At 35.5% G+C, this 15,000-nt stretch overlaps 1 protein-coding gene across 1 annotated transcript; it reads right to left on the bottom strand.

Moving 5' to 3' along the window:
• Window positions 1-9,085: 9,085 nt before the first annotated feature.
• LOC145266661 (uncharacterized) lies at window positions 9,086-12,127 on the bottom strand. Its single transcript, XM_080122586.1, has one exon. It carries the CDS (start codon window positions 12,125-12,127, stop codon window positions 9,086-9,088), a length of 3,042 nt encoding a protein of 1,013 aa, XP_079978712.1.
• Between the last annotated feature and the right edge of the window lie 2,873 nt (window positions 12,128-15,000).

Here is a 15,000-nt window from a genome sequence, read left to right as displayed (position 1 = left end):
GTTAAACTGGAAGGGGGAGAGCCGGGTATCAGTATGAGGCCGCTTAAATACACGAAAATTAGGTCGCGTGCACAGTTTTCCCAAGCATTACCTACTATAAAAAAGATGCACATTTACCCTCTTCTCTCACTCTCTCTCTCCCTCTTTCTCTCTCTATCTCGCTGTCTTTCTCTTCTCTCTCTCTCTCTCTCTTACTCCCTATCTCTTCTCTCTCTCTTTACCTCTTCTCTCTCTCTTTACCTCTTTCCTAACTCTCTCTATCACCATATTTCTCTCTCTCTCTCACACTCTCTTCACCCTCTCTCTCTCTCTTTCTCTCTCTCTCTACACCTCTTCTCTTCTCACTCTCACCCTCATTCTCTTCTTTCTCTCTCTCACCCTCTTTATCTTCTCTCTCTCTCACCCTCTTTCTCTTCTATCTATATTAGCACTTATCAAGGCCAATAGGCAACTCGAGGATGAGAGTTCAAACATGCACAGTAGTAAAATTTGGGAAAGAGGATGGAACAACTTTCTCTTCTGCCTCTCTCTCACACTCTTTATCTTCTCTCTCTCTCACCCTGTTTCTCTTCTCTCTATATTAGCACTTATCAAGGCCAATAGGCAACTCGAGGATGACAGTTCAAAAGTGCACAGTAGTCAAATTTGGGAAAGAGGATGGAACAACTTAAACGGGAGGATGAGTTATTCAACGACACCAACCTATTTTGTTATATATATATATACATTTTGTAGAAACTATATATATTACCACTTATCAAGGCCTATAGGCCACTCGAGGATTAGAGTTTAAAAGTGCACAGTAGTCAAATTCGGGAAGGAGGATGGAACCGCTATAACAGGAGATTGAGTTATTCAGCAACTCCAGCCTATTTTGTTATATATATATATTCTATCTATATTAGCACTTATCAAGGCCAATAGGCAACTCGAGTATGAGAGTTCAAACGTGCACAGTAGTCAAATTTGTTAAAGAGGATGGAACAACTTTCTCTTCTGCCTCTCTCTCACCCTCTTTATCTTCTCTCTCTATCTCACCCTGTTTCTCTTCTCTCTATATTAGCACTTATCAAGGCCAATAGGCAACTCGAGGATGACAGTTCAAAAGTGCACAGTAGTCAAATTTGGGAAAGAGGATGGAACAACTTTAACGGGAGGATGAGTTATTCAACGACACCAACCTATTTTGTTATATATATATATATATACATTTTGTAGAAACTATATATATTACCACTTATCAAGGCCCATAGGCCACTCGAGGATGAGAGTTTAAAAGTGCACAGTAGTCAAATTCGGGAAGGAGGATGGAACCGCTAGCCAAGGAGATTGAGTTATTCAGCGACTCCAACCTATTTTGTTATATATATATATATATTCTATCTATATTAGCACTTATCAAGGTTAATAGGCAACTCGAGGATGAGAGTTCAAACGTGCACAGTACTCAAATTTTGGAAAGAGGATGGAACGACTTTCTCTTCTGCCTCTCTCTCACCCTCTTTATCTTCTCTCTCTATCTCACCCTGTTTCTCTTCTCTCTATATTAGCACTTATCAAGGCCAATAGGCAACTCGAGGATGACAGTTTAAAAGTGCACAGTAGTCAAATTTGGGAAAGAGGATGGAACAACTTTAACGGGAGGATGAGTTATTCAACGTCACCAACCTATTTTGTTATATATATATATATATACATTTTGTAGAAACTATATATATTACCACTTATCAAGGCCCATAGGCCACTCGAGGATGAGAGTTTAAAAGTGTACAGTAGTCAAATTCGGGAAGGAGGATGGAACCGCTATAACAGGAGATTGAGTTATTCAGCGATTCCAACCTTTTTTTATATATATATATATATATATATATATATATATATATATATGTTGCATAAAATATATATTACCACTTATCAAGGCCCATAGTCCACTCGAGGATGAGAGTTTAAAAGTGCACAGTAGTCAAATTCGGGAAAGAGGATGGAACCGCTTTAACCGGGGGATGAGTTATTCAGCGACTCCAACCTATTTTATTATATATATATATATATATATATATATATATATATATATATATATGTATATATATATATATATATATATATATTTTGTAAAAAATATATGACCACTTATCAAGGCCCAGAGGCCACACGAGGATAAGAGTTCAAAAGTGCACAGTAGTCAAATTCGGGAAATTTATTATATACTTTTTTTTTGTTACTTAGGCATTTCCACTTATCAAGGCCGAGATACAACTCGAGGATAAGAGTTAATATTTGCACAACAGTCAATTAGACAATAAGGCCCAGAGGCCACCCGAGGATAAGGGTTGAAAATTGCAGTAGTCAATTGGACAACATAGTAATCGTTAGTAATGGAAAGTCGGGAAATTTGTTATATATATATTTATATTTTGTTATTTAGGCATTACCACTTATCAGAGGATAAGGGTTGAAAAGTGCAGTAGTCAATTGGACAAAATATAGTAATCGTTAGTAATGGAAATTCAGTAAATTTGTTATATATATATTAATATTTTGTTAAATACGCATTACCACTTATCAAAGCCCACAGGCCACTCGAGGATAAGGATTGAAAAGTGCACAGTAGTAATCGGTTGTAATGGAAATGCGGGATATTTGTAATATCCCTATTTTTTTATTACTTAGGCATTACCACTTATCAAGGCCTGGAGGCCACTCGAGGATAAGCGTTTAAAACTGCAGTAGTCAATTGGACAATCGTTAGTAATGGAAATTCAGTAAATTTGTTATATATATATGTATATTTTGTTACATACGCATTACCATTTATCAAGGCCCACAGGCCCCTCGACGATAAGGATTGAAAAGTGCACAGTAGTAAGCGTTAGTAATTAAAATTCGGGAAATTTGTTATATAACTATTTTTTTGTTACTTAGGCATTACCACTTATCAAGGCCAAGAGGCCACTCAAGGATATTACCACTTATCAAGGCCCAGAGGCCACTCGAGGATAAGGGTTGAAAAGTGCTGTAGTCAATTGGACAATATAGTAATCGTTAGTAATGGAAATGCGGGAAATTTGTTATATATATATTTATATTTTGTTAAATACGCATTACCACTTATCAAGGCCCAGAGGCCATTCAAGGATAAGGATTGAACAGTGCACATTACTCAATTGGACAATATAGTAATCGTTAGTTATGGAAATTCGGGCAATTTGTTATATACCTATTTTTTTGTTACTTAGTCATTTCCACTTATCAAGGCCCAGAGGCCACTCGAGGATAAGAGTTAAAAGTCCAAAGTAGTCAATTGGACAATAAGGCCCAGAGGCCACCCGAGGATAAGGGTTAAAAAGTGCAGTAGCCAATTGGACAATATAGTAATCGTTAGTAATTACTACTTCTCAAGGCCCAGAGGCCACTCGAGGATAACGGTTCAAAAGTGCAGTAGTCAATTGGACAATACAGTAATCGTTAGTAATGGAAATTCAGTAAATTTGTTATATATATATTTATATTTTGCTAAATACGCATTACCATTTATCAAGGCCCAGACGCCACTCGAGGATAAGGATTGAAAATATTCAAAAAAATTTTATCTACCGATTAAAAAATTTGTATATAGGGTATTAAGACATATGGAATATATCTAGCATAATCTATCTATTATATCTTTAAAAGTCAGAATGTTTGTGTGTGTGTGTGTGTGTGAGGTAGCGAGAGAGAGAGAGAGAGAGAGAGAACAATTCTTAACCTATGTATTCAACAAAGTTTTTATCTACAGATTTTAAATTTGTTATAAAGGGTATTCAGACATATGGAAATATATCTAGCATAATCTATCTATTATATCTCCAAAAGTGAAAATGTGTGTGTCTGTGAGAGAGAGAGAGAGAACAATTCTCAACCTATGTACTCAACAAATTTTTTATCTACAGATTTCAAAATTTGTACATAGGGGAATTCAGACTTATGGAAATATATTTAGCATAATCTATCTATTATATCTATAAAAGTGAAAATGTGTGTGTGTGTGTGAGGTAGCAAGAGAGAGAGAGAGAGAGACAGAGCGAGAGAACAATTCTCAACCTATATATTCAACAAATTTTTTATCTACAGATTTTAAAATTTGTATATAGGGTATTCAGACATATGGAAATATATCTAGCATAATCTATCTATTATGTCTATAAAAGTGAGAATGTGTCTGTGTGTGTGAGAGAGAGAGAGTAAGAACAATTCTCAACCTATATATTCAACAAATTTTTTATCTACAGATTAGAAAATTTTTATATAGTGTATTCAGACATATGGAAATATATCTAGCATAATCTATCTATTATATCTATAAAAGTGAGAATGTGTGAGAGGAGAGAGAGAGAGAGAGAACAATTCTCAACCTATATACTCAACAAATTTTATATCTACAGATTTGAAAATTTGTATGTAGCGTATTCAGACATATAGAAATATATCTAGCATAATCTATCTATTGTATCTATAAAAGTGAAAATGTATGTGTATGTGTGTGTGTGTGTGTGTGTGAGAGAGAGAGAACAATTCTCAACCTATATACTCAACAAATTTTTTATCTACAGATTTGAAAATTTGTATATAGATTATTCAGACATATGGAAATATATCTAGCAGAATTTATCTATTATATCTATAAAAGTGAGAATGTGTGTGTGGGAGAGAGAATGAGAGAGAACAATTCTCAACGTATATATGCAACAAATTTTTTATCTACAGATCTGAAATATCACATTTGTATAGAAGTAGAAATCTGGATACCTATTTTGATACCTAATAAAAGAAAGGACGCTCTTTGGGGCGGATTTTGATGATAACAAGTCACTAATAAGAAATTATAATAAACATTGAAATAATTTAAGAATTTTACCAAAATAAAATTACATGGTAATCACCCAATTTCTGCCACAAAATTTTGATTGGCAAAACTCATAAACAGAAAATATATATTTTCTAATTTCATCCTTTTTTTTTTACATAATCTGATTTGATGTTTTCCTTAATATTCAAATCACTATATTTTGCTGCTTAATATCAAATACAGCAAATGAGTTATTTTTTATGCATCAAACAATTACATTTTCTCATTCATCCAAACTAATCACTGAACATCAATTTCATATTTTCTTCACTATAATATTACTGTTCTTGATGTCATCAAGTGGAGCGGATCATTTTTTTTTTCATTTGTTCACACATTTTTCCAATTTATATATATTTTGTCTAAGATTCTTAGCCTATGTCATTGCATACCAAGCTGTTTATAAAAAGTTAAGGTTCACTGTAAACACATACGTTACACCAAAATAAAAACGCTTCAGATAATGTCTTGATATTCAATTCAGTTTCTCACATGACATCTTATGAAGTTAGTAGAAATGTTACAGACTTTTGAATCTCAAACACTTTCAATACTGTGCACTGATATTTTCTTTTTTGGAATATAAGCACATTCATGATTTTTTTTTACAAACGCCAACAAATGTCACATTGTGTAGCAATGTACTGAAACAATTATAAAAATATTTGTTTTTATTTTGGATGATGCAGGGCATCCGAAGAGAGATTTTTCTAACAAAATGAAAGTATAATTTTTAGCAATAGGTATCTAAGAAAAGGCCACTACATATGTTATAAATTCCAAATTTCCACAACCTGGCAAATACTGGTACACGCTAGCAAATTTAGATTTGCAATTACAGAATATGATTCTAATTTTTTCCTTTGCTCTTTATTCTAACACTAGACTAAGTTTACTGTGTTATTTCGCTACAGTTGATATTGTGTAGAACAATAAGAAAATCATAGTGAACAATGCATTCAACAAAATTTCACACACATTTCTAGATACCTATATCTAATAAGTTCAAAAGAAAGGACACACTTAGGGAGGTATTTTGGTGGTCAAGTCACTAATAAGAGATTAGCTGGTTTCCCGGCATAGCCCAGGATGTAATAAAGATTGACTGAAATACATGTTCTAGCTGGTTTCTAGGCGTTACCAGGGATGTAATATAGACACATTATGTTGTATATTACCTGTTCTCTTCTCCCTAAGGTAAAACAATTTCATATACATGCTGTAAATTACCTATGCTAGGGATAAAACATGAACAATACCAGTCCTAGGGTAGATAAAACAAATAATACATAGAGATGAAAGATTCCTCTCCCCTAAGAATAAAACATATGTTCAATATCTGCTTTTGTTTTTTCATTGTTTATAAGGTACCGAGCAACGCCGGGTAGCCCTGCTAGTTTATATATATATGAAACTAAACTAAAAAAAAAAAAAAAAACGCGCATTCACTCGTAGTCTTTTCATTTCGAGTTTGGGTACTTGTGCAGTTTTCCATTGACATTAAAAAATGGAAACATTTTTTTAAAAAATATATTGTACGTACTCGTCATGGGATAAAGTTTTCCTACAGAAAAAATCACGTAATTTCATCAAGTAGTTATTTTTTTATAGCGAAAAAAGAAAAAAATCAACGCTACAAGCGAGTAATTATTAATTCAGCCATCTTGATTCTTAACCAAACAGAAAGTTCAAGTAGGGAGATTTCCCTTTTTTTTATAGCGAGGCCAAATTTCGCGAATTTGGCCTTTTTTTAAAGCAGTTTGGCCTTCAAAATTTCTGTTTGGCCTTTTTCTTCACCGATGAAATAAAAAAAGCAAATGAAAACAACGCAATAAAACTTTTAAAAATACGGCACACTTTTGTTGTTCTTGTTTGTTTTTTTTTTTTTGGTAATTTTCCTTATTTTTTTATTTTTTCAAGATAATACTATTAAATGGACACTATTATGCCAAATTAGCCCCCCCCCCCAAAAAAAAAAATGCACAAAAATTCGAGATTTTAGGTTTTGACGAGATAATTTAGCGAATTGTCCGGACTATTGCGAGAGAACCATCCATTAGTTTTTCCTGAAATTTTGCCACAAATTGTATTTCAATACATAGATGTGCATAGTAACAACATTTTTTTGCCGAAAATTCCCGTTGCGTCCCCAGATTTCATTCCTTGGACATGGATCTAACTTATTAACTTTACTTGATCCCTAAACAATAAATGTTAAGAGGTCATAATAGGGGTCAAAGTTTAAAAAAATTACCGTTTTTTTTTGTTTTTTTTTCAGCATTAACCTCAAAACACCTGGGCAACGCCGGGCACCGATTATGGCGATGGCCGGGAGCTGGTGTCTTGTTGAAGTAGGAAGTGGGAAATACAGAAATAAAGATTGCTGAACTCACACAAGAATTGGAGAAAATTATGTATATTAAATTGAAAATATTACAAAGAAAAGGTTCTTGCAAAACTAATTGTGTTTGCGGCTTTAGAAGTCCAATAAAAAGTTCTTTATCGTCCAAAAGTCTTGGACGGCTCCCTGAAAAAGTTCAATCAAAATTCGGCGGCAAATTTAGGAGAGATTTTCCATAGTTGTCTATAGGCCGACGATTGATTCAAAAAGAGAGGGCGAATCTGTTTTTCCAGAATTCTGCTTATATTAAATGTTTGTTGATTGGCCAAGGAGCTTCATCCTAGCCAATCAAAATAGGGCTTTCAGAAAGGAGAAGTGGTCGATATAATTAGTTTGAACAAAGGGAGGTAACTACTTTTTTTTATACTCTCCCAACAACAACAAATAATGCGACGATTGAAATCGTTGCATGCTATATAAAGGCAATCAGTTACAATATTTGTGATTGCTACGTAAAGTGCTTAAATTAAATTGTACAGAATATTCTGTTTAATAGAAATATTTAACAGGTAGAATATACCTTAATGTGTTAGGCATTATTATGGCCCATTTACAATGCAAATTTTTTTTTTTTTTTTTTTAATAATAAATGTAATGTATAAATTAAATTGTACAGAATATTCTGTTTAATAGAAATATTTAACAGGTAGAATATACCTTAATGTGTTGGGCATTATTATGGCCCATTTACAATGGAAATTTTTTTTTTTTTTTAATAATAAATGTATTCAGGATTAGATGTGGATTTCTTGATCCTTTTAGGCCTGTAATTGGCCATTTCTTCTGAAGGTTCCGATGGGTCCCTACATTCTTCTATAGGGTGGGAGGCAAATTCATCAGATTCCTCATCTGCTGGGGTGTCAGGAAAGTGGTTATGAGTGAGTGATAACTCCAACGGATATAAATGTTTGAGGCTATGTGTTTCCACTGCACCATCACCTCTTTTTATTCGAGCAGAACGAACCTTGCCATCGTTGCCACTAAATAGCTCAATAACTCTGCCCAGCTTCCAGAAGGGCCTGGACTTAGCCGGATTCTTGACGAGTATTACGTCGTTGATATTTATTTTATTGTGAAATTCGATTTCGTGTAAATCCTTGCAACTCTCCCTCAGACTTAGCAAATATTCATCGTGCCACATCTCTTTGAATTTAGATATTAATTCCTCTCTGCTTTCCAAGGTACTCACAAGGAGAGACCTAGTTATTGGTTCTGTCTCAACCAAACTGGGTGTGTCAGATTGGAAGGAGAGCTCACAGTTTATATTTGGATGAGTGAAGCAGTTGGGTGTTAAGGGAAGCAGATCAATATCGGTAGAGCATCTGTAGGTCAGAGGTCGAGAGTTCACGGCTCTTTTGAAAAGGAAATTGCTTATTTGAAGAATCCTCCTGACAGGGAAATCCCAGTGCTGGTGAAGAATCTTAACGTTTTCATCGATTCTGATGGGATTTTGAGAGTGGATGGTAGAATTGAGGGTTAGAAAGTTAAAATAACTGATTTTAGATCGGCCAAGTGTTTTGAATAGGCATGACTTTATCACTCTGATCATTCTTTCCCAAGTACTTCCAACCCAAGGGGAGTATAAGGGTATTTTTATGTGTTTAATGCCAGCGCTTGAATATGAGTTACAGAACTCATTACTGTTTATGTGATGTTTAATTACATCACCACCTAAGGCTGCATTAAAGGAACGTGCATTGTCACTGTATATGTGACTGGGAACTCCATAGGTATTTAAAAACCGAATCAAGGCTTGAATGAAGGCTTGTGTGCTCATATCAGGTACAAGTTCAATGTGCTTATATGAAAATTAATAAATACATTTTATGAGACTTTCCATCTCTTTGTACCCAGATGTGACCTGTGTAGTCTATGCCTGTGTGTTGGAAAGGATTGATTAATCTAACACGGTGTTTTGGCAAATTTGTCAATTTGGGGTATTTGAAGGCTAGGCTGTTGAATTTCCTACAGGTATTGCAGTTAGAAATCACAGTCTTCACAGACTGTCTTGCCTGTGGGACCCAGTATCCGGATAACCGCAATTTGGTCACTGTCGTACCAATACCCAAATGCCTGCATCGATTATGGCTATCCATAATCAGTAATTTTGTAAGAGAGTGATGTTTTGCAAGCAATATTGGATAGATTAAATTGTAGTCATATCTTGTCGAATTGGCAATTCTACCATCCACTCTCAAAATCCCATCAGAATCGATGAAAACGTTAAGATTCTTCACCAGCACTGGGATTTCCCTGTCAGGAGGATTCTTCAAATAAGCAATTTCCTTTTCAAACGATTGCAATTGCATCATCTTTATCAGGTAATTCGTGGCTGTCTGTTTTGGATCTGAATGTTCCTTCACTTTTCTGCATCGATGCACAAACTTGAATATGAAAGCAGTTGATCGACACAACTTGTTGAAGTCCGAGAACCTGTCAAATGGAATCAGTGGTTCCCTAACAGCTTCACTCAATGTATTATGGAAAACACTTTCCACATGACACTTATTTTCCGGGCTCAGACAGCTCAAAGTACTCGTAGGCCACTTCTCAGGTTGCTCAACAAGCCACGCAGGTCCGCATGTCCAGTAGTCCAATCCCTGTTTAAACTTTTCCAGAGTGATACCACGAGAAAGAAGGTCAGCCGGGTTGTCGGCAGAAGGAACATATTTGTAATGAATGCCCAACCCAAATTCCTCACTCAACTTCTCCTTCATTTCTCGAATATCTTTAATTCTGTTTCTGGTATACAGACTCTTTGCCTTTATATTCTCGGTGAGCAACCATGACAAAACAACTTGCGCATCCACAGAAACAAAAACGTCCTCTATGTTGACACCAGAGAAGGATCTCAGTATCATAGTTAAAGCCTTGAATGCAATATATACTGCAAGCAACTCCATCATAGGTAATGTCTTTGTCCTCATCAGGGCCACTTTAACCTTGGAAAATATTATGTGAGACTTCCCATTTTGCACGCCATATATGACAAATCCATATGCCTGTGGTGACGCATCACAGAACAAATATAATTTCAGTTGGCTACCAGTGTCTATAGCATGTCTTGTAAAAAATAGATCACCTAGACCAGAAAGGTCCTCGGCCAAATTCGACCAGGTAGTCATTATGTCAGTAGGAACCTTTTCATCCCAACCCAACTTGAGCAACCACAATCTTCGGAGAAGTATTTTTGCCCTAATTGTAACCGGGGCACATAGTGACAGTGGGTCAAATATTTTTGCTGTCTGGGCCAAAATATCCCTTTTTGAGAGTATGTTCCTCTGAACCATAGTGTTAACAATGCTAATAGTATCCAATTCAGGGTGATATTTATATCCCAAGACCTTTTCGTACTCGCAACCATGCTGCACGATTCTGTCATCCTCCGTTATAATGTCTCGAAGAGGCTCATAGTTGGAGTTACACGATCTCAACTGGAAATTTCCCGTCTGCAGACGAGGCACGGCACTCTTATAGAGACTGATTATTTCCTCAGAAGAATTGCTGGTCATACATAAATTGTCGACATAAAATCGATTTTTCAGCATCTCAGTACATGCATCATTCGGAAAACGGCTGACATGGTGTTTGAGAACGTAATTTAAAATGAATGGGCTGGCATTGAAGCCAAATATCAATGTACAATATCGGAAGCAAAGCAAATTGTCTCCATCTTTTACGAAAAAACAAAATCTGTTTTTGTCCTCAACCGACCGGAGTTTGATCATAAGAAATGCCTTTCTTATGTCTCCCAATAATACATATTTGTTAGTAAGAAATAAGAGCAACAGTTCAAGCATGTTATTCATCATGTTCACACCCAGATAAGATGCTTCATTGAGGGAGTAACCACCCCCGGTCTTCAACGAACAGTTAAAAACAGGCCTGATTTTAGTGGTTACCTGTTGATCCGACTTAAAGACCGGTCGATGGGGTATCCAAATGTATTTGCAGAAATCTTGTGGGGCGACTTCAATTCTCTCGATAATCCCTTCGCTCTCTTGCTGAAGAAAAATATCAGTATAGGTCTTATCCAAGTCCCTTTTCTCCAATGAAAGCATTCTTCTGTCAAGCACTTTAAGAGCGACTTGATAGTTAGAGGGAACGGAATCGATTTTGTCTTTATGCCAAGGTAGATCCACGAAATAAGAATTGTCCCTGAATTCGATAGACTTCCTGAAGTTTTCAATCCTATTTCTGTCATAATCACCAATTAGTTCTTCGTCATGGGAAGCAGCAGCTGAGTCCACAGCAAACATTTTTTCCAAATTCCGTTCCACGTTGGAATTCTCAAATACATCTGGAAACGGATCCGGGTAGGAAGACTTGGGTTCCAATATGGAATTCAACTGTCGTTCAGGGCAATGGGCATATTTGGATATTGTAGTATGATAATTGACAATTGTTTTGGAAATTCCACATCTCACAGGACTGACTTGATGAGGATACAAAAAGTGTTGTACATTACCAAATGGGGCAATCCCTTGAGGCAAATCCCAGGCCTGTCCATTCATACATTTAATGATTCTGGAACCCTCCATGAACTGAAATATGTCAACTCCCAGGATACCCTGAATTGTTATGGAATCACCCTGTTTTTCATTTGAAAATGCCAATCTGTGTTTCAACTCATTCAGGTTGGACTTCACTTGGCCAAAGCTGGCGAACTCAAACTGCATACTGAATCCATCATCGATTAAAACAGGAATAGGGAGTTGTTTCCCCTTTCCCACGGTAACGTTCAAGACAACCTGTTCAAATCGCTTCATAGTCACACCCGCATAGGTCTTCATTTGATAATCGGTTGGATCAGAATTTCCATCAGGATACTTCAGCTCCATTAATATTTTCTTAGAAAAATATGAACGCTGACTCCCTGTGTCCAATAGGCAGTTAATAGTAGCTTTCTCAGATCCATAATTTAAAGAAATAGCTACAACAGGCAATATGATTTCGTTTTCATAAACGTGAGAGAAACCACTCTCTTAGTGTTGCACAGGGGTGCAATATGCGCCTTTGAAAGGCATAAGCTGCACGAGAGGGGTGATTTGCTCTGGAGTCCAGGACAATTCTCACTTTTATGTTTTAAGCTGGAACATCCTGTACACAGTTTCAGTTGCTTGCACCTCTCAACTCTGGCTTCATAAGATGCAAACTTGGTGCATTTTAGCATAGTGTGGCCACGTGATGTGCAAAGTTTGCAATATGCCCCAGAAGAGCTTGTAGTGAAATTCTGTAGAGCAGCATCACCATTCTTTTTTTCATAGGTCTTGACCTGCCCTTTATCATTCTTCGAGGGGTTTTCCGTAACCCGAAAAAGTTTTTTATTTCGAGACAGAGCACGAACTGCCTCATTGTAATTTTCAAAAATTTGTGTTAGAGACGGGTAACTCGTGCCCACTCTGTGGTTAATTTCCCTTCTCAAGGCAACTGGCAACTTTTCGTATATAATATGGCTGACCAGCAAAAATCCGGGGGAGTTCTCCTCAAAAAAATCTATCAGATATGAAGTCCTCAATTCGGATAAATCCGCTCTCACCTCAGCAAGGTATCGCTTCACAGCCACAAATTCAGGGTCATATTGAGGAGAAGTAGAAATGATCTGCTTGAAGATCTCACTTATTATAAAGGGGACATCCAGGAATTCCTTGGTCAGCAAATCCACCGCTACATCGTAATTACCATCCTCCAAGGTCAGATGGGAAACCAATTGCAAGGCATAGTCACTCAAATACCCTTTCAATAAGGCTAATTTTGCCCTGCCGGAATCAATAGACTCAGTACAGTTTTTGAATTGAGCAATAAAATTTTTATATTCAAATTTGGAAGGATTGATTCCACTAAAGGTGGCACACTGCAACTTGGGGACAGAAAGCAAAGGTACAGAGGTAGGTTCATTTTTCCGTGATGTGGTGGGGTTTTCAATAGAATTTTCAATATCGGCAAGGCGATCATTAATATTAGCTCGAAAGCCAATTTCCCTCCTTTGCTCCTCAACAAATCCACACTCCCTTAAATCAAGTTCTGCTTTTATACACAGCCCTTTAATTTTATCATTTAAGGAGCGGACCTCAATCTGCAACTCCTTAATTATAGCTTCTTCCTCCTGGAAGGTTTTTTTTCTCAAACCTTCGCGTTCTTCCAACATGTCCGTGTTAAGGGAAATATCTTCCTTTAACACGTTTCTGGAGTCCATGAGCGCCCTAACACCCTTCAAGGTCCGGAAATCATCCATTTTACAGTTGTTTTGTTTTGGGAAAGGATGATGGTTTTAAGTTGTTTTTTTTTGTTTTTTTTTAAACAAGTTAAATTTTGTGGGAGTATTGTTGATAATGTCTGTGTATAGGCCGAGAAGAGTTATGGCCCTTGGACGGAACTTAGCATAAATGGAGTTATGGCCCTTGGACGGAAGTTTGCATAAGTGGAGTTATCGCCCTTATATAAGGAGGCAATGTTTATTTACATTCGTATGTACGACGCCACGCTCTTGAACGTATGATGCCTGCTTTACGCGAACTTCAGTCGGTAGAAAGTTTCAAACTTTTAATAATACAACAGGAAATATTATATTATTTGTTCGTTTTTTTTTTTTGGAAACGAAATAATTTTTTTTTTCTTTTAAAATGTTCATTGAATTTTAAACCCTTAACAAAGGCGGAAATATTATTTGTTCGTTTTCTTTTTTTTTTTTTTGGAAACGAAATAAATTCTTTTTTTTTCTTTTAAAATGTACATTGAATTTTAAACCTTTAACAAAGACAGAGATATTATTTGTTCGTTTTTTTTTTTTGGAAGCGAAATAAATTTTTTTTTTTTCCTTTAAAATGTTCATTGAATTTTAAACCTTTAACAAAGGCAGAAATACTATTTATTCGGTTTTTTTTTTTGGAAACGAAATAAATATTTTTTTTTAAGAGGGACTTCTCAAATTGGTATTCCTTTTTCCATTTTCCTTGCAAATATCCTCAGGAGTTCAAATCTTCTCTTCCCTTTTATTTTATTTTTTTTTTTCTTCACAACAAGCTGCTAAACGTTATTTAGTTTTGCAAAATATGGCGATTGCCGGGAGCTGGTGTCTTGTTGAAGTAGGAAGTGGGAAATACAGAAATAAAGATTGCTGAACTCACACAAGAATTGGAGAAAATTATGTATATTAAATTGAAAATATTACAAAGAAAAGGTTCTTGCAAAACTAATTGTGTTTGCGGCTTTAGAAGTCCAATAAAAAGTTCTTTATCGTCCAAAAGTCTTGGACGGCTCCCTGAAAAAGTTCAATCAAAATTCGGCGGCAAATTTAGGAGAGATTTTCCATAGTTGTCTATAGGCCGACGATTGATTCAAAAAGAGAGGGCGAATCTGTTTTTCCAGAATTCTGCTTATATTAAATGTTTGTTGATTGGCCAAGGAGCTTCATCCTAGCCAATCAAAATAGGGCTTTCAGAAAGGAGAAGTGGTCGATATAATTAGTTTGAACAAAGGGAGGTAACTACTTTTTTTATACGATTGCTAGTATATATATAAATATATATATATATATATATATATATATATATATATATTTATGATATATATATATATATAAATATATATATATATATATAGATATATAGATATATATATATATTTATGATATATATATATATATAAATATATATACATAAATATATATATGAATATATATATATATATTTATGGATATATATATATTTATGGA

The sequence above is a fragment of the Euprymna scolopes genome, chromosome 41 (genome assembly GCF_053919585.1).
Source record: "Euprymna scolopes isolate OS-2025 chromosome 41, ASM5391958v1, whole genome shotgun sequence".
Taxonomy (NCBI): Eukaryota; Metazoa; Mollusca; class Cephalopoda; order Sepiida; family Sepiolidae; genus Euprymna; species Euprymna scolopes.
The sequence above is the reverse complement of the archived record's forward strand: the minus strand, read 5'-3'. Positions and strand labels throughout refer to the sequence as shown.